The sequence below is a fragment of the Cryptomeria japonica genome, chromosome 1, assembly GCF_030272615.1.
Source record: "Cryptomeria japonica chromosome 1, Sugi_1.0, whole genome shotgun sequence".
In the NCBI taxonomy this organism is placed as follows: domain Eukaryota; kingdom Viridiplantae; phylum Streptophyta; class Pinopsida; order Cupressales; family Cupressaceae; genus Cryptomeria; species Cryptomeria japonica.
Genome location: NC_081405.1, coordinates 240,450,186 through 240,470,948, shown reverse-complemented (window position 1 = coordinate 240,470,948; position 20,763 = coordinate 240,450,186). Strand labels below are relative to the sequence as shown.

The following is a 20,763-nucleotide window of genomic DNA, read 5'->3' as shown; positions in this document are numbered from 1 at the left end:
ATGTGACTCCAAATCTCTCATCACATCATAAGTCAGGCGAGCATTTTTTGCTTTCAATTTGTTGATATGACATTCAATCCACCATTTTGTGAACTTTGTGACTAGCTTGGATAATGTATCAAGATCTGCTATTTTAGGTTCAAACCAATTGAGTAGCTAAATGGGCTTATTTTTCTCCTCCTCCAAATCAAGATGAACTACATTCGAATCTTCTTCTACTTGATCTGGTACCGGATGGATTTCACATAGTCTGATCATCTTGAGTGGTATTCTGGAATACATCCTTCTTATTCCATAATCATCTTTAGCATTACCCCAATACTCCTCAAGTTGCATCTTATACCAATTCTTTTTGCCAACCACCTTTTTCATTCTATCATAGGGGTCAAAATTTGAGCTTGTGTGAAATGAGAGATGGTGAAATTGTAATTCTTCTATTGCCGACAGTGATGGGCACACTGCATCAGAATTTCCCATGATGATTGGGAATTTAATTCTATCCTTCTTCTTCTTCTAGATTTTATCACAGGCTGTCAATTGCCTTGTTACCTCGACTAGCACCATCTTATTAGTCGGATACCTTAGAAGTCTATAAGGATAAGAAGAGAATCCTTGAAGTCGAATGTAAGTGAGCCTTGGGAACTAGATGAACCATAAGCCGTACTTTTCTATCAATTTCATTGCTTCTTGTGATAGCCTTGTGTGAACGCCACCTTGAAGGGATCAAACAATATGCATGGTGAAGACATTATTGGCTCTCTTGAAATTAGTTGTATTGTACAGGTGCAACTAAGGATAACATTTGTACAACGTGAATTGTCCTGGACCACACCCTATGGGTTCCTTACACATCAAACCTCTAAATCTCGACATCCTTGCTAACATGTAGACAATATAAGAGCTCATATAAAAGGACCAAGAATGTCCCAAATTCCTTAATTGTTCATCCACGTTGTCAGTGATTAACCTTGACCAATACACGACCTTCACCTAATCCATGACTTCTTCGATATAGTAGAACATCCATGGCTTGAAGACGAATGTTGTGGGCATCCCATGATTCGGCTCCACAACATCACGAGGTCACTAGTTCCTACTTGAAGTCCATCCCAATAAGCTGCTTGGGCATCTTGGAATGATGAGGCTTAGACTTCTACATCTACTTACGGTTGATGACATCTACACATGAATCATGGGTCAATGAGTTTGACTCAAAAACTACACAGTTGAATCTTGATAGAAATATCATAATTCGACTTGTTGTGGAAAATATCGCCTACTTCTCACTTGATGAGCTAAAGGGGCTCTATAATGAATGGTTCCTAAGGCACAACACTTGCTGAAGATTTTGCAAATGGGGTTGCAAGCTGAGTGGGCTTAACCTTGAAGGAAACTCCATGACTAAGTGCACTCATGTTGGAGTAATAATAGGATGGGTGACCTCCCGAGAAGGTCCAATGCTTCACCTCTGTGAGCATCGAGTGCTAAGTGTACCATTCATTCTCATGACAGTTGGGTTCTTGTGAACCACTACTCATGAATCATGGGTCAATGAGTTTGACTCGAAAACTACACAGTTGAATCCTGATAGAAATATCATAATCTACACATCCATCTGCTCTAGAATCATAGAGCCTCAATGATGCACTGAATAGCAAGGGGAACAAGTTGCTGCCACAATTCTACTTTGAGTCATCTTCTTAGCTAAAACTAACGGAGGATGTCCTTCATGGCCAACATTCTTCTAAATTCATCCAAATTGAAAGTTCCCATGTTGGTATCGCTAGCTTCTTTCCACTTTGACATGATCTGCAATTTTGGGAGAAATCCTTTGAGCTTGCTCTTGATTTGAGCCTATCTTGACGTGCTTGCCACCTTTGATTCCGCCATCTAACTTCCTGCAAATCAAGATAACCAAAATTAGAATTGTGTCAAGGAATTTTAAATCTATCATGAAAATAATTCTATGTTTCATATCCCAAACTCAGAGTAATCTTCAACCTCTGGAGAAATAGAACTCCCTAACTTTCGAACTCGCTCCAAGTTTGCCTCTCCTTCAAAGCACACTTGTTCTTACTTGTTCCTTCAACCTGTGATGTGAGAAATGAAACTTCATGCCCCCTCAAATAGAGAATCCACCCTCTCTACTGTCCAATTGACGCTATAGTATTTTTAGCAACTCATTCAATACTTGCCAAAACATTTTTCATGTTTCTATTCTTGGGAGGAAATCTGACCTGTCTTTTTAGTGGACCCCACATGTTATATCTTATCCAAAATATTACTTATGCTTTAAATTATATGTGACATCCCCCGCTTTTATTAAAAAATATTATTTTGGGCATTCAAATTTTATCTTTCATGCCCACTTTTACCTTGGGTGCATTCTAGACAGGGGGAGGGATTCTTGTTTTTGACATTTATCCTTGGCAGAGGGGTGAATGCACCTTTGAGCGCAATGGACAGGTGAAGGAGGATCTTTGGCGTTGGGAAGAAATCCTTGAATGGTGAGGAAATGTGCCCATGAGTGCAGCTGATCCTAAGAGAAAGAATTTCTCCACACTTAATCAAATTTTGATCATTTTATGCCATTTGAGTGGTGGTCACATTTTGGAGGGGGTCAAGGAATTTTCTTTGTCTTAGTCAAATTTTGGTGTCTTGACTCACTTTGTGAAGTTGAGCACATTTTAGTAGTGGAGGAGGAATGCTCCCTTAGCATGAAATCCTTCTCTCCAAGTGATTTGCGCTCCAAGAGATTTCCTTGGCACACTTTGGGGGTGGAGGATTTTTCCATGCCTTAATTAAAATTTTGCTGCCTTGGACCGTTCATTCATTCCACCGAACTTGGATCTAGATATTCTTGTTTTACTTGCAGTTAGCGTTTACCTATTACCAAAAATAGACTGACTAAAAATAGAAACTACTAAAAAAAGTCAATTCGTCCAAACTCAAAATTAGGCCAAACGGAGACACAATAAAATTTACTTAAAATTGACTTACTCAAAATAGTAAGTTCATCCAAACTCAAAATTAGGCCAAACAAAAACAATAAAATTTACTAAAAATAGTAAGTTCATGAAAAGCACTCAAAAACCTTCACTAGTAGGCCCTCTAAAAGATTTTTCTTTTCCACAGTCAAATTTCACTATCCTCTTGATCATGAACTTCCTCTCTCTGACTCTGCAAAACAAAAGCCCTAAAAGCAAACAACGCTTGATTCCAAACTAAGTACAAACCACCAATATCCATCCAAACACTAGAAACTTTGGGAAATCATTGCCAAACCACGAGGAACTCAAAAGCAAATGACCAAGTGGACAAAATAATGTAGGGGGTCCCCATTGGCAATGGGGTGATGTGTGAGGTCACAACAAGTCCCTCGACTATATATCTAGGTTGTCGCTAACCAACATAGCCCAATTCATCATCTTCAAACCTAGCAAAATATCTTCTACATAGTAGAAAATCCACGTTTCAAACATTGCTCCTCGTGGACTTCCCATGATTCTATTTAGCATAAAAACCATATCACTATACTCATCCTTGAAATTCGTGCTCATTTCTTTGGAAGCTTGGATTGTGGTCTCTTCACTCCGCTCATCCAATCTGAAGTAATAAGTCCCATACATCTTCTAGGTGCCTTTTCAAATAGTGTCGTTGATTTTTGCCTTGTTCTATTCAACATTACATCATGATGAGGAATACCAAATGCCTCTCTAATTGCTTCTTCTATAAGGAATGCAAGAACTACTCAATTGGGAGCCACTATCATCCTTGTTTGGGGATCGTAATGCCTTGCACTTTCAACCATCACCTCGTTGCACTGAACTATTGGCAGGAAACCGACAACTTGGTAGATTCCATTCTTAACCATGTTGCTTGCTAAAGTAGATGGCATTTGATCTCGTGTGTCAGACATCCTTCTCTTGAGCTTGACTAGATCCAATTGTTCCAAGTTAGTATCTCCAACTTTCCTCCATCTTGATGAAATTTGAGACTCCGAGAAGAAACCTCTAAGCACGGTCTTCATTTGAACTTTCCTCGCACTACCTCTAGTCCTTACTCCCAACATGCTCCGATATGAAGATCAAAATCGAAAACTTGGTCTATAAATTAAAAAAGACTAAAAATGCCTCCAAGATACCTATTCCAGAATTATTTGAGTTCTGATTTCTGTATATGAATTTTGAATTTAAGTCCTAAAATCAGAATGAACAATTTAAATCGCTAATCCTAGGAATTGAATCATGAACTTTGCAACATTGAATATAAAATTTGCTACAAATTAGGCTAAAACATGGCATTCCATACTTAACAAAGTTTAATTTTAAATCTGAATTCTGAATATGCATCTTGAAATTTAATTGCTCTTTGTTGGTAAGAGACGATTTAGGATTTGACCTTCAATCAGCCTTCTATAATCCTCTCTAATAATTTGATTTTTGCTTTCAATGTTGAATAGATCTGGTTTGAATTTCGAATTACCTCTTGCTGATTGCGAATTACTTCCTTGGTGCGAATCTGAAATGCTTCCCTTAGTGCGAATTTGCTTAGGAACCTGATTTTGATTGCAACCCTTCATGTTCCTCATAGGCTGCCTTTACCTTAAATGTTTTTGTTTTGAAAATAAAATTCGCCTATGCCTTCTTGAAGTCAGCATCCTCCTTTCCTCCATGCAATTTGGTATAATCATTCAAGGTGGTGCATTCAATCAACATTCCATGTTTCTTTGCCTTTGATTTAATTCGGTTTCCATTTCCTTGTTTTAGAAGTAAGATCGCATAAGGCAATTTCAAAATTTCCTTGTTTTACAAGAAAGGTTGATCACTTAAGGTTTAGAATTTTCCTTGTTTTTTTAAGGAAGTTTGTTTAACACTTAGTCGCACATGATAAGGAAGTTTTAATCTTCCTCATTTTAGAAGGAAGTCTCATGATAAAAGGTCTAAATCTTCCTCGTTTTAGAAGGAAGTTCTTTTTTAATTTCCTTCTTTTAGAAGGAAGTTTTGTTCACTCAAAATTAACCTCTAAAATCGTTCTTCAAATTGCCAAGACTAGAAGCGCACAAGATAAGGAAGATTTTATTTCCTTGTAATACAAGGAATATTTCAAATTCGATCAATGCTTGTTCAGTTTTCCTTGTTTCTTGACCTTCTTCGTTCCATTCTATTGCCTTAAAATTTTGCTTACACTTTACTATCCAAATTAGACTAAGGGTGAAAATCGAAATGTACAAGGATGATTTTATTTCCTCGTTTTACAAGAAAAATTTGTTATTTCCTTCAAAATTGACCCTTAATTTTTTTCCAAGAGTAGAAAATCAATCTCCGCAAGGGAATTCCAAATTTCTTTCTCATTTACAATTTATTTTCCAAGGGTGAAAAATCAAACCCTAGAAAGAAATTTCCAATTTTTTGCTCACCTTGACTTCCTGACAACCTTGCAACATGACAAAATTTAAACAACTCTAACAACATATCGGCAATATTGACAACATTTGACAAAATTATAAACATTGTGAACTCATTTCTACCCTTCATCTAAGCTAGCTCATAGTGCAAACTTCTGAAAGTGAATTGCTTCTAAAGATTGAGAATTTCTGCCAAACTAACAAAACCCTAAAAAAAACTAGATGCCTAAGCAAAAAAGGGGGTCCTTATTTGCAACGGGGTGATGTATGAAAAGGTCACAACAAGTACCCCACAAATAAGTAACGACCCTCTTCATTGTATCACAATGCACTCATCCAAGATTAACCATAAATCAACTAAGGACTTGCATGACTTGGGCAATGTCTAGTCTTGTACATACCATAGTATACATCAAACTTCCAAGTGCACTTGCAAAAGGTATTTTTCTCATATCCCCCAACTCACTAGGACAAATTGGACAATGCTCTACAAATAACTTTGATCCCATTGTAATAGGAAAACACAATGGAATGCAATCTATCATTTTAAACCTCTCCAACACTGAGTTCACATAATCTATTTTCTCTATCTCTTCAAATATCTATCCCTAAGATGTACATAGCTGCCCCTAAGTTCTACTTAAAATTGAAATTTCTAGAAATATAAACTTTCTAAAAATATAATTAAATTTGAAAACTAATGGATTTTCTAATTATACTAAAATTCTGACTTGAAATTGGGTTTTCCAAGGTGACAATTTCATGCTAGAAAGATGACCTTTTTACTATATGAATCAACGAAGATTTGTCTAGCATCTACCGCTCAAATTTTGTACCACAGTCCTCTTGACCTCATTTTTTGCTTCTTCTGCCCCTTTTTTTACCTCTTTCAGATCCTACTTCCAGAACCACTATTCTATATGAACTTAAAAAGCTTTTGTCATTTGTGTTGGAGCTCCTAAGATTGATTTCATTATTGGCTATATTTGCCCATAAGGATCTTGCAAACACCATTTGTGAAAAAAGAACTAACAAAGAACAACTTGAAGACCTGAACACAAGAGATAATCATGATTAATGGCTAAAACATTGTCTTTGGCAATTTTTCATGTGGGTACCAACCAAGTTAATTGTCCCAAGATCAACTAGCTTGTGTAAACCTTCTTGTCCAATTTGCATGGCAATCATTCTGTCTTATTTAACATTAGAAAAAATGTGTTTCATACCACCAAAATTCATATGGATGTTACAAATTTTGGTGGGTTGGCTAATGGATAACCAATTTTTTCTCCACTGTTTGAACATATCTAACATTCCAAACTATTAAATTTGCAGCAACATTAAGTATATTATGAACATCACCTATGCCTTCTACTGTATGTGACCATCCATCTCCAGGTAACAGATTTTGTACAACTGGAATTAGAAGTAAATTTAACATCCCAGTCTTTTCAGTAGTTCAAGTGGCATTGTACCAGAACCAAAATACTAACCGGTAACATAACAATTGTCTTGGGAAACCACAAATGCATATTTTCTTCCTAGACTTCGGTGCACATTAATTTTTGCAGCGCTTGCATATGTTCATGCCAATTAGATAGGTCATATTGTTTTTTTCAGCAATCCTTCTTGGAGTACCCAATCTTACAACATTAACAGCACTGCACCTTGTACAAAGATTCATAATTTCTTTTACCTTTGCCTTTGTATTGGGTAACATACTTTCAAAATGTCAAGCACTGGCATGTCCCAATTGTAACTTCCTGCTTCCTTCTGAAGAAGATATGAACTAACCTATTCAAATGTGAATGTCTGGCTTTCTGCCAACAAATTTAGAGACACCACAACTGTTTCGAAGGATCACCAAAGCAACTGTTATCACAAAAGTTTGCACCCTTGTTGAGCTATCAACTCAACAACCTTGTGAAACATGGAAACAACCCTGAAGTGTGGGACCTTGCGCGAGGGAGTTGAATCTCCAGAGTAGGCCGGCTTCCCTCTCAATCCAAGTGCAAGTGTTGAACCAGCTCAACACTCCAAATTATACTTCTAAACCTATCCTAACAGCTTGCAAAGGAAAAGGGAAGAGAGAAATGCTTAAAATGAAAGGAGGTGATGCACCAAGATAAGAGATGTTTCTCTCCCCACCCGAAATGGCTCAAAGAATCAACTGAAATAACCAAGAAATGCACAAACTTCAATTGCATGAATTACCTCAATGCATGTATGGAGGTTAGAACTTGTTGAATGTCAAGAGGGGAGAAGGTTTCCCACAAGTCACACCCAGAAATAGGTTAACACAGCATATATGTGAAAGAAAGCCACAAACATACACTTACAATGAAGGTAAGAACACATACACAACATGCATAAGTTGAAGTAAGGCAAGAATGATGATTTCAATTCATTATAGGGCCAATGGCCAAACTTACAGTTGCAAAAATGCAAGATAAATACAAGTCTTCAAGAGATGTGATAGAGCATAGAATAGCTCAAGCCAACAGGGAGAGAACCCTTTACAATGAGGCTTAACAACCTTTATATAAAAAAACTGCTCGCAGAGGAGAGACTACTGGCCAAGGAAGAGAATCCCTGACCATTGTGTGTGCATAGGAATGTCAATCAAGGAATGCAGGGAAGTGCATGCACCTGACATGGTGTACATGAAAGCAACCCGACCATACCTTGACAAGGCAATCCCAAGAAGAAAAGTACTTCTAGAAGGTGGATTGCCTGACACCCCAAAGTCAGAGCATGCAGGCATGACATGAAGGTCAACAAGTAACCATAAATAAGCATGGCCTTGTACTCCACCTGATGGAAATCCTACGAAAATCATTAAATACACCCCTGTAGCTCCACAAAAGAAAGTGTACAAGTCGCAAGAGTTGGTGGAGCATTAAGAACTTTGAGTGTTGATCACGCCATCAAGTAGTGTTGCAAGTCGTAGGAAGTCACAAGACTTAGGATCTTGGGAGGAAGGGAAGACTTAGGAACTTGGGAACTTCGGGGTTCTAGAGCTACAGAGTTTCGGGGAAGGGAAGACTTAGGAACTTAGGAACTTCGGGGTTTCGAAGTTACGGAGCTCTGGGGAAGAGAAGACTTAGGAACTTGGGAACTTCGAGGTTCCGGAGTTACGGAGTTCCGGGGAAGGGAAGACTTAGGAACTTGGCAACTTCGGGGTTACGGAGTTCCGGGGAAGGGAAGACTTAGGAATTTGGCAACTTCGGGGTTACGGAGTTCCGAGGAAGAGAAGATTTAGGAACTTGGGAACTTCGGGGATCTGAAGTTACGGAGTTCCAAGGAAGAGAAGACTTAGGAACTTGGGAATTTCAGGGTTCTGGAGTTACGGAGTTCCGGGGAAGAGAAGAGTTAGGAACTTGGGAACTTCGCGGTTCCGGAGTTATGGAGTTCCGAGGAAGGGAAGACTTAGGAACTTCCTTCTGACAAGACAACACTTAAACACTTCACGCCTCCATTGGTTTTCTCCTTCATCAACTAAGGCAGCACTGGTCCATGGAACATATCTCTGATCGGTTCTCATTGATGGACCAAGGGTGTCATAAAATGACAACAGCAACCATTTGATCTTTATAATTTATCTAACTTTTCATTTATGGCTTATAAGTTATAACTAATCACTTCAATCTTTCAACCTATGCAGGTGCTCCAAGAGTCACCCACCTTAGATATCATTTTTGTGGAGAACAACTAGAGCATTCAAATCCAAGATGACCATTTCCTAATGTCTAATGATTATTTTTCGAAATTTTCAAAAGATCTCCAATAGAAATTCCATTTCTGACCTTAGGGATCAGATCATTGGATGCAGAAAGTTTCAGACAAAAAGTGCTTCCTTATGATGCTTGTCATAATCTTCTATATTAGCAATGGGATATCTCTCTCTTTTCCTATGTACTTGGTCACAACCACAATATTAATATATTGTGAGAATCTTGTGACTCTATAGATCATAATTCTGACTTGTCAGCTATTGTGAGGCAGGTAACACTAGATTTTGAATGTAAGCCATAACAAGAAGGTGAATTTCCAGCATAAATGTTTCTCTGAGTTTCCGGGATGAGGTACATGGGGATGGGGGATGCACTTCCAGGGAGGGAATTCTAGCACAGCCTTCCCATGTAATTAATTCCCACCACATAGAAAAACTGTCAACAGTAACACAAAATCATTGCTCATAGTTATGCTATAGAAGCACAATCTTATTAAAAAAAAACCTGCCTCAAAAACTAACAATCATCATTGACAAACATGCCAAGGGGCTTTTAAGATGCAACCAAGGGCACTCCTTTAATGACAAAATATGACTATGCTATCAACTTCATTTCCAAAAAGTCAGCCAGCTTATTTTAGGCCTTACCAATATCCATATGTGCAATAGAGCAAGAATGAGAAATTGGCACATGAAACATTGTTTGTTAGTCACTCGGTCAAGTCAAAGTGGACAGTCTTCTCCAGTAATAATGGAGATGGATCCCAATCCATCAAGTGTCCAGATTATCAAGAGTTTGACAAAATCACTATGAAAGATAAGTCTCCTCCTATTATGGACTATTTGCTAGATGATTTGCATGAAGCTATGCTTTCCACTAAGCTAGATTACTAATCTGATTTTCATATCAGAACTATGGATGAGGATGTATCTATAATAGCTTTTTACAGACATGGAATGCATCATAGTTTTTTGGTTATGCAGTTTTCCCTAACAAATGCCCCACTTATACCCTAAAGTTTGGTGAACTTTGTATTTTAGACTTAAAAAATTTGTGCTGGTCTTCGTTGATTCTATATTGATTTCAACAAAACTTGGGATGATAATTTGTGGCATATGGACATTGTATAGCAAATTTTAGAGGATCATCAGCTTCATGTAAAACCAACCTGTTGCAAGTGCTGATCGGAATCAAGAAAGCAAAATATCTGGGTAATCTCATCCACTGTGAAGAAAATTAAACCAATGGTAGAATTTTCTGCTCCGATGTCTCTAAAATGTTTTTGATATTTATTGGGTATTATTGGTAGTTACTGAACACTTTTCAACAATGCAAGAACACGGGCCCCTTTCACAGTACTACTTAGAAAGAATGCATTAATATTGCAAGCAAAACCTTTACAAGAATTTCAGAAGTTGGAGGAAACAATTCTGCCTTGGCCAGACCAAATTTCAGTAAACCATGTGTGTTAGAGAAATGCTTCCAAATATGGTGTCAATGCACTACTTATGCAAAAGGGTGGGACCATTAGATTTTGAGAAACGCCAACTCAAAAGCAGGAGTTTGATCAAGTTCACTTATCAAAAGGAAATGATGGTCATTCTACACACGGTAAAGAAATGGCAATATTATTTGATGGGTAACCACTTCAATGTAGAAATACATCATTATACCTTAAGTACTTCTTGGAACAGTGACTCTATTATTGAACAACCAAAATAGGTTTCAAAAATAGTGGCCTATGCCTTTGAGATCATTTATAATAAAGGAATGAGAAATTAGTAGCAAACCCACTCTCCCAACTGGAAGAAGACGAGCCTTTCTTTGTACCATACCATTTACCCCCCCCCCCCCAAACTGGATCAAAACAACCAAAGCAGAAGGGAAAATAGGATCAAGCATGCAATAAATTATACAGAAACTCCTCCAAGATGGTAAGGAGATGCTTATGGTATAGGGACTGAGTACTTCTGATTGATAACCAAAACTAAAAAGCAGCATCCCGTCAAAGCTTCATGCATCCGCCTGAAGATGGTCACACTAGATTCTTTTGGGAATCATAAGGGGCATGTCCAAACATTTGTATTGAAGTGTTTGACCTGCTAGCAACAAAAAGCTGAAAGAGTCAAGAGACCAAGATCATCACAGAAATGGCACACGCGTAATCAAAAAAGAGAGGATGTATCTATACAGTTCATCAAAATTTGTATTCCTCAACTCAGAAGGCCAGAATGTCATCATTGCAGTTGTTCATTGGCTCACCGAATATTCACACTTCTATGGGTTTGCTCATCTGTTTAGAGGTAGTGACTGTGATAGTAGAGGGCCCACGAAAAATGTTCAGAAACTTCTGGAAATCCAAAAATATTCTTTTGCAACAGGAATCTGATATTTACACTAATTTTTAGATAGAGCTCTTTCACATCTTTGGGCACTCAATTTGCCTACAGTGCCTTTTATCTTCCTCAATCTACTGGAAATACAAAATTTTATTGTCTAGAAAATAACCATTGTTACTTCATTTCTGATAGGAAAACCCAAAGGATCAAGTGCTTTGCTTTAGCTGAATGGCAGTACAATACCACCTCTGATACCGCTACAAAGATGACTCCATTCGAGGCACTTGATAGGTATCCACCACCATCAGACATATCCTGCCTTCCTGGAGATTCCAAAGTAAAAGTTGAAGACCATGTGCAACAGCAACCGATTGTACAAAGTAAGCTTAAAGATAATTTGACAATGGGTCAAAACTGAATGCAACATCAAGCAGACCAGCACAAGCCCAAGAGACAAATTAAACTACAAGCTTGGATATTTCTTCAACAACCAACATCATCTCAAAGACTAGAAACAAGTTGGCACCAAAATTCTATAACTGTACAGAATGTTCCAAAACACTCCTTTGAGAATATACCTAGGCTTTCATGTTTCTTGTTTAAACTAGCTTAAGGGTAACTGGATATGAGTGTAAACTAAATTTCCATAGTGACAAAAATGGCAATGTAGTCTTGGAACCAAAGAGAATTTTGGCGTAACAGGTGAAGCAGTTGCACAGTGTGGCTAGCACAGAATATCTTACCGAGTGGAAGAACTTGCCATTAGGGAGTACGTGGGAATATGAATGTTCTCTGCAAAATCATCACATTTGTATCAAAAGTAATGATCTTCCAGACTGGGAGAGTATGTCCTGGCCCATAAAACTTTGCATACCACTGGGTTTTGGAGCACCCAAATTGTGGTGTGCACATGAAGATGTGGTTCCTCTACTGTGTAAACATACTCCAAGGAGGAAACGTTGCCTCATCACAATCATATAATGATCCACTAGCCTATATGTGTGAATCTAATGTGTCATATGATTGCTGGTTTAAGGACTTTGCTCATTCAAGCTGCTAGAATTGGAATCAACTAACATATGTATCTGGAAAAGTGTGCTTTGTTTTGAGTAAGTCAACAATTTGCATTGGTAAAAACGAGTGTGTTACAATTTACATAAGTATTAACAAAGAAGAACATCAAAAGCATGCAATTCTCAGATGTTTTAATACCATTATCAAAATTTTCCACACATTTTTTGGCCCAACTTCCTTGTTAGCCTTTTAGAAGTTGCTAGCAGATGGGTTGCCGGCAGGGTGAAGAGGAATAAGAACAACAGACAGGAAGCTCAAAGAGATATAACGTAGAGCACCCAAAGTCTTGCAACAGTATGAATAAAGACAGTAAAATATGTGCACTGGAATTCAAGAGAATAGTATAGATAGTTAAGAAATGATTAAAAAATTCTGCTGACAGGTTAACATGATAGGTCCTGGCCAAATTAAATGACTTGTAGTGAACCATAGAGCCAGGCAAGCCATGTAAAAATCCCAACGCAAAATCTAGCCAAAAAAATAACATTGGATGGGAAGATAACCTTTCAGAGTCATCATATCTCAAAATGTAGCTAAATTAACCAAAAGATATTTTGTTAGTGATTTAATTCAAGTACTCTTGATCAAATTCAGTTGACACTTGGAATAAAAAAAGTCTAGGAAGAGCCCTTATTAGAAATTAGATGAAAATAACAGGGTACGGAAGATAAAGACCTCAGAGTTGTCATCCTGTCCTGGGGACCGGTCAATGTAAGCACTCCATTGATGATCCTTGATAACAGGATCCTTGTAACAAATTTCATTGCAGTCATTTAAACCTGATTAGACAATCCATGTGAACATAATTTCACAGTAGGTTCATAACAGAGACTGGTATATTGAGGTCCAAAACTAATAGATTTTCATTTTCTTTGTAAGAAAGAAAGACAGGTTTTTCAGCTAAACCAATTATTATCATAACTAAGCAGCCACATTACTCCCATTAACAGTAAATCCAATTTTTCAGGCTTATAATTTACTATGAATCTACCAAACCAATAAATTAGAAGCTCGACTGAAAGAGGACACATAGATGAGTGTTATAGTACATATAGGACATTTAGTTTGCATCATCTTGAAGTAAGAGAATCACAAGAATGTTGTACATTAAAACAGGGCTGCAATTTACTATTTTAAAAAATACGTAAGCACTCTAAACTGAACTAATTGAAGGATACAAGCAACAAAAGTTTCTTTGTAAGAAAGTGAGAAGTGGTATCTACTATGGAAATCATTATTAGTAAAATAGAAATGCCAACTGCACCCATGTATCAGAAATGTAAACATTAAATCCTTCTATAATTGTGACAAGTTAACAAATAGTATATCAATTTTCTCATAGCAGTTGGACACATCTAATGCACAATACACAACTATTCCATTTACCCTATATTTTCTTCAGATTTTGTGCCACTTGATTTTGACTTTAAAACCAATGAGTAATCTCTCACTTTCCAATCGACCTACACCTGTAGTTCAAGATGATGTAATAAAAATAGTGCCATACAAAAAGCAATTTTCCAATATGGAATAATGGACAATTAAGGATATTCAAATTTTCATTACTGAGGATTGGCTGAAAAACCTAAAAAGAGTCTACTGTAATTACAGGAATGTGTAGTTACCACTCAACAAAAAGCTGCAAGGAAGATCATCTAATTCTCAAACTATAGTTGAAAAACTCGTACGAAACTTGTATGACTCGTACTCATGAGCCATTTAGGCTCGCTAGTTAATTGCCAAATAATTCACTAGCAAATTATTGGTGAGCTTTTTCTGAAAACTTGCCAAAAACTTGGTCAGTACTACATAAGTCATTTCTTTGAGCACTCGATCAAATGCCATGAAGGTTCATGTGGTCTCAAAGACCTTAATTGGGCCTTGGTAATGTAGCAGTGGCATTGAAATTGAAAACTGAAAATAAGTTGGAATCTTCTCTACACAACTGTGATTCCTAGGTCAAACCACCTCAAAAAACAAAGGGCTTTTTGTCCTCTACTCTTGCATAGAAACCCAAAGAGTTTTCATCCTTCGAATCTCTGCACTCCAAGGGTTTTCATCCTTGGGAGAAACAGATGAACATAAGTGCTTAAGCTATCAAATAAAAAGAGCATTTTTATTTCATGAATTGAATGATCCCCTTTTGAGTCATTACCTCTCTCTTATACACTCCTTTTTGGCACCTAACTTTTGAATCCCCTTTTCCCTCTAAAAGTGCTCACTTAAAAACATTTCAATAATATATTACAAAAGCCCTTATTATGTCCCAATAAGATGACCCACTTTATATTACTAATATAAAATTAATTAAGATGTCCTTTTACAATGTTTGTTAAATAATATTACTAGGACTAACTTAAAACATTTCCCTAACATTACCCCTTAACGTACATTAAATAAAGAAATGGATGTCCAATTAATTTAACTAGAAAGGGGACATGACATCCACAAGCAATGCTGCCCCTCAACTCAACTAGGGGTTCTATCTCCAAACCCCCATGATGCTGCCCCCAAAGCCCCTCTTTGGTTTTTAAAAGCAAAAAAAAAAACATTGTTTTACGCCAATGTTTTCCACAGATGAAATTTGTAGAATATTAATACAGATGTGTAATTTATAATCATATGATACTGTGATGTATTGAACTCATTTTTTAATCTATAAATGCAAGAAAAAATAATTATAACCCTTGTAGATTCAGTTCTATGCATGTTTTTTAAGATTATTTCCATCAGAAAATATGCGATCCCAAGTTTACTCCTTCAATCACGCCAGCTCTACATTGGCATTCAATTAATTGATTAAGTAATTTCTCAACCTTTGCCGCTTCAAGGAGAAAATAATCTATTCGATTTAGAATGCATATATTCTCGACAAGGAAATTGAATGGGTCCCAAAATGAGAAACGTGAGCAAGGAAATTATTACATTATTGCTCTTATAACGCCGCCTAGGATAGGAGTTTATTTAGATGGGCCCCTTACGATGAATACAAGTCCCCCTTATTATAAAAGGAATAAATGGTTTATTTAATTTACTCAAATATTTTATCCCTTATTATTATAAGTATTGACCAAGGGAATAAAATAGACCTTTATTATAAACTTATTTATAGATTAAGCAAAAAGGGGGACATTACATAAATTGGAAATGGTTTTCATATTGCACTTCCCATGCAACTTTCTATCCTTGTAAAAATATTTTCTTGACCTGATTTTCACCTTTGTGTGTGAAAAATTTAACTCACCAATACATACCCCTTGGCTAAATAATAAGACCCATTTCATACCAGGCATTCTACCCCTCAAAACTCCTCATATTTTTCATGTTACCAACTATTATTGAATGCTTGAAGAGTTCTAAAAGCTGAAATGAGCAACAAAGAAGTCAGCAATATTCCCCCTTCTCTACAACCTTGAACCCTTTTCCTTTTTCATTTGGAACAATTGTTAACAATATTAATAATAGTTTGAATTTCAACCATTGATTTTCTCCAAAGGGTCGGATCAATGGCTATCATACATCACAAATTTCAGATTTGCAAAAGTATTTGACAAGCATCAAATTTAAACTCATGCCATGCCACCTAGGACCACTCTAGCACACACATCAAACGTAACAAGATGACTTACACATGACCAAATGATGTTTCATGTCCCTTATGCAAGTCCTAAATGAAGTCTTATGGACACAATGATTTGTACATTAACAAGACCATATAATGCCCAAGTAGTAGGATTTTTTAACAAATTAATGTCTAACCCTAGAAGGAACATTTGACCATTCTAAAAAGGGTATTCAAATATCTATATGGATCTTCTAATTATTCAATTTGTTATCATGGAACAAGTTTATGGACATACAAGGATTTGCTGATTCAAATTATGCTAGAGAGTTGGATGAAAAGAGGTTGACATGTGGCTATATGTTTTCTAGCTTTCAAGGATTGTTAGCTAAATGAGCAATTTGTTGCTCTTCCCACTACAAAAGTGAAATATATGGCTACTAAACATGCTTGTAAAGGAGAATGATTATAGAGATTGTGCGCGGATATTAGCTATGTAAATAAAGCAATGAAAGTTAATTGTGATTTCTAAAGGGCCATTTGTTTAAATAAGAATCCTACTTTTCATGCTCATATGAAGCATATTGAAGTATAGTATCATTTTTTTCAAGACAATGAAAGGCAAGAAGATAATTATACATAAAAAATAACACTTTGGTGAATGTAAATAGAGCAATTAAGGTTAATTATGATTGCTAAAGAGCCATTTATTTAACTAAGAATCCTACTTTTCATGCTCATATGAAGCATATTGATGTATAGTATCGATTTTTTCAAGACAATGAAAGGCAAGAAGATCATGATACATAAAAATAACACTTTAGTGAATATTGCAGCTTTACTTACTAAGCTACTAAGCATTAATAAATTTTGTTGGTTCAAGGAGGCTATGCACCTCTCCCCTCCCTAACACTTAGTTTCTTAAATATTTCTCTAGAACAACCTATGCAATGTATACAACAAGTGGAAGATTGTAGGAAAGGTGTTGTACACCATGCATACCTAAAGTATTTTATTCTAGTGTGTTACAAATAAACATTTTTTAGTTATCTCACCAAATTGCTAACCTGTAACTATGTAAAAATAGCTCCTATGGGTATCCCACCTGGATAGGGCAATCTCTTAATACTAGGTATGTTGTATGGAGTGAGAATAGGATGGTTAATTGGTCAATATTAACTTTTCACAACCCCTTCATACTAGGCAAGTTGTCAAGGATGTAGCTAAGAGAGGATCTCCTAATTTTTAAGAGGTCAAGATGTTCAACCAAAAGCCTTATTGCATCTTGAAATAGGCTAAGGCGGCAAGTTTTAGGATTTGTATGTTGACTGCATCATTGCTCCCAAAGGAAAAAGAAAAAGTCACCTTCCAAATCACAAAGAAACCAAAGTAAAAATCAAGTAACATTAGGTAAGACTTTCCAAATTTGTGGCGGCGTTGCTGATAAAGGAGAACTCAGTTGTTGATGTTTCTCACTAGCAACCAAAAAAACCTTGACATAACCCGATCTACCCACAACGAAAGAATAATGAAGATCTACAATGCTTGTTTCACCTCCAAGTAGAAGGAAAATTGACAGAGAAAACCTGGAAATACACGAGTATAAGTTGAACCAACATATCGATAACATATCTTGCCATCCTCTTGTTTTCCTTTCATTAGTTGAATGCCCACGGGTTTCAATCTAAAAATCAAGGCTAATTGGAATCATATTCTACATCAAGCTGAAACTTTCCAACTATCAAAGATGGAATTGGGGATAAATGGCATCTACAAACATTACGATGATGTGGTGAGTCACGTAAAATCCTTTATGTTTGAGGGAGAAAAATTCATGAATTCTCATCAAAAGAGTTCTACTCAGTTGTATACTTCTCCTTTGCAGATCTCAAAGATGTAACCTATCATCTAGACAATGATGTTTGATGCTCAAGTGGCGCCTATTAATTTTCTCTTAATAAGACACTTTTCTTGGTTTGTTTGAAGTGTGGATACAACCAGATTATAAGAGTCTGATTTCATATTTATCACTGTTGTTAATTTGATGAAATTGTAGTTGAATCAGAGATACTGAGTTGATACTGAAGAAAGACTGAATTGATACTGAGTTGGTGCTCAGATATTCAAACTGATTTTTTTGATAAGTTGGTGCTTGTTAAAGGATTTGGTGATCTCTTGGGTTGGTGCCCTAAAATTGTATAAACTTCTTTAACCGTGAGGCTGGATTAGGACAGTAGCTCCTAACAGCATTTCTCACCGTGGTTTTCCCAATCTGGGTTTCTACGTAAAATATTGTGCATTGTTTCTTGTGTGGTTGCTTTGCTATCATGTTCCAGTTATATACTCTTTCAGTTTTCAGTGTGAAGATTATACGCTCTAGTTGTACACAAGTTAATTATAAAAGTTAAGAAGTTATTAAGTTTAAACACTGCATCTACTCTACTGATTCAACCCCCCCTCTCAGTAGTAGGACTGTGTTCTACACCACTTGTCTCTGTCATCAGCCTTTTATTCGTAATGCAGAATTCTTCAACTCAATTCACCGATGAAGCACACAAGACATTCTCCAAAACCGACTTATAATGTTCTCTCTCAGTTATACTTCTTTAAGGATGTTATGCAGACCTCCCTACAGTTTTGAATGATATTTCTAAACCCTCAGACTCGATCCTCACAGAAATATAAGCACGTCACCATTACACATTCTCAAAAAAAAACACCCATCAAACTCCACACAAATGCATATATAACATATTAATGTGGTTGTTTGAGGAAATTATAACAACATCATGGTTTGAACTGCTTACAACTACCATAATAAGTTATTCATAAATTAAAGACTTGTCACAAGTTTGCAGAAACAAGGATACTAATTGATCGTTTGGTTGTTGTTTAAAAACAGTTAGAACCAACTCCTAACTTCCATTCAAACTGTCTTTAACTGCAACCTGTCTATATAAACAAGTTCATCTCAAAAGTACGTGTTGCTGCAAGACAGATATTAAACACATGTTGATAAAGGCAATCATTATCAACATCCCTAATCCAAAACTCACAGGAAGCTGGTATCAGTACAAAACAAACATCAATTTCAGATATGGTGCAGTCAATAACAAAAACAAGAGAATGGTAACAGTTTCAAGTCTCATCAACATCATTCTGTTCTTTATCCATTGTGTCCTGTTATGGCTTATGAATCTATTCTTAACATTAACAATGCTGTTTTCTTTCTACAGATAGCAATATACATAGTAGAAACTGCAAAATTACTAGCCCATGCAAACATTACCAGTCCAATCTGGGCGGATATGGTGACATCAATGACAAATATGTCAACAATCAGATATGACATAATAAAAAAGATACAATTTCTACAAGACATGCAATTCTAACTCTTTAGTAGTCAATAAGCTGGTCTATAAAAACAAAAAAAATTCAAAATTTAAAGTGTGTTTTAATTGGATCCATAGAAAACATCTTTCTAAATCAAGAAACACATTTTGTACCAGAAGATAAATGTATGCATAAGAAATATCCTTACCAAAATTTAAGATCATTAGACTCCAAGCACCAGTTAACAGAATTTGGAAATACTTGAGCCTTAGTGCAGTATTAGCAAAGACAAATCTTATATTTAAAGAAGAATTCCAAAGGTGCCAAGAATCTGTAAACTATCAATCCAGCCCAGTTGAGCAGTCTGTTTCTAGTTGTTTTTATCATAAGACAAGAAATTAAACATGCAGCAATGATTTCCTCGAGGTGACTTATTTTGGTCATTTCTGGACATTTATATAATGACTTTCTCTCTTTAACGGTGAATGAATCGATCAGTAGTCATGCCATTGCTAGAAAGGCTACCCAACTGAAGTCTACAAAAACCAGCTAAAGAAATATGGAAATTACTCCCTTCAGCACGTGGGTGCATTCAAATTGTTATGCAAAGCAAATTATATTAAATTAGCTGTTCAAACGAAAACCACTGCAAAACTATTCCAGAGTTCAAAATGTGAAGCTTTAGAGTGGAAGACATTGCCTAATCAAATTATTAATTCATAGTGGATTCAATATTTGTCATTAATCTCATCAATTATACATCAAATTTTATCTATAAAAGAAAGTCAAATTGCAAAACTAAAGCTTACAGTCTTCCAAGGAGTCTCCATCTGTGTCACATCCTTTTTTGCAGAAAACCCTCCCTGCACAGAATAAAGATTATTTATTGTTTAACTAAAAACAAGGCTATCAAAAGACCAGAAAAGCATTGACATCATGAACATTATAGATACTACGTGACCTCTTGCAATTAGGCCACTGGGTCCTATACAAAAGGTGAACAAATTTTAGTAAATTGGGCATTCATTCTGTTATTCTTTTTTTAAGCTCAATAGAGGGGGCTTACATAGCAATGAGTTTAACACTTTGTGTTCCCAAAAACATATAAAGCATCATTTCAAATATTAATGAATTGTAGGGGCACTTAAATGTGCTTCAAAAGTTCCCATAAAGATGGCCAAACAGGTTGCTTGACCTAAAAAAAGGAACTCACTGGAAAAACACATTTTTATTCAGCAGTTGAAGCTTTCAAGAACTCTGACAAAGAAATTTCTTCTAAAACACCAAAAGCTACACCAAATTTTCAATTGTACC

At 36.3% G+C, this 20,763-nt stretch overlaps 1 protein-coding gene across 8 annotated transcripts in view; it reads right to left on the bottom strand.

Annotated features, from left to right (window-relative positions):
* LOC131034168 (uncharacterized) overlaps positions 1-20,763 on the bottom strand; it is a 209,591-nt gene that overhangs the window by 90,854 nt on the left and 97,974 nt on the right. For all 8 annotated transcript variants that reach the window (XM_059216955.1, XM_059216957.1, XM_059216959.1 and 5 more), the window contains exons 2-3: positions 20,259-20,312; positions 13,230-13,333 (exon numbers count right to left, since the gene is read on the bottom strand). In XM_059216955.1, coding sequence (XP_059072938.1) covers positions 13,230-13,333; positions 20,259-20,312 — 158 coding nt within the window. The remainder of the gene's footprint in view (positions 1-13,229; positions 13,334-20,258; positions 20,313-20,763) is intronic.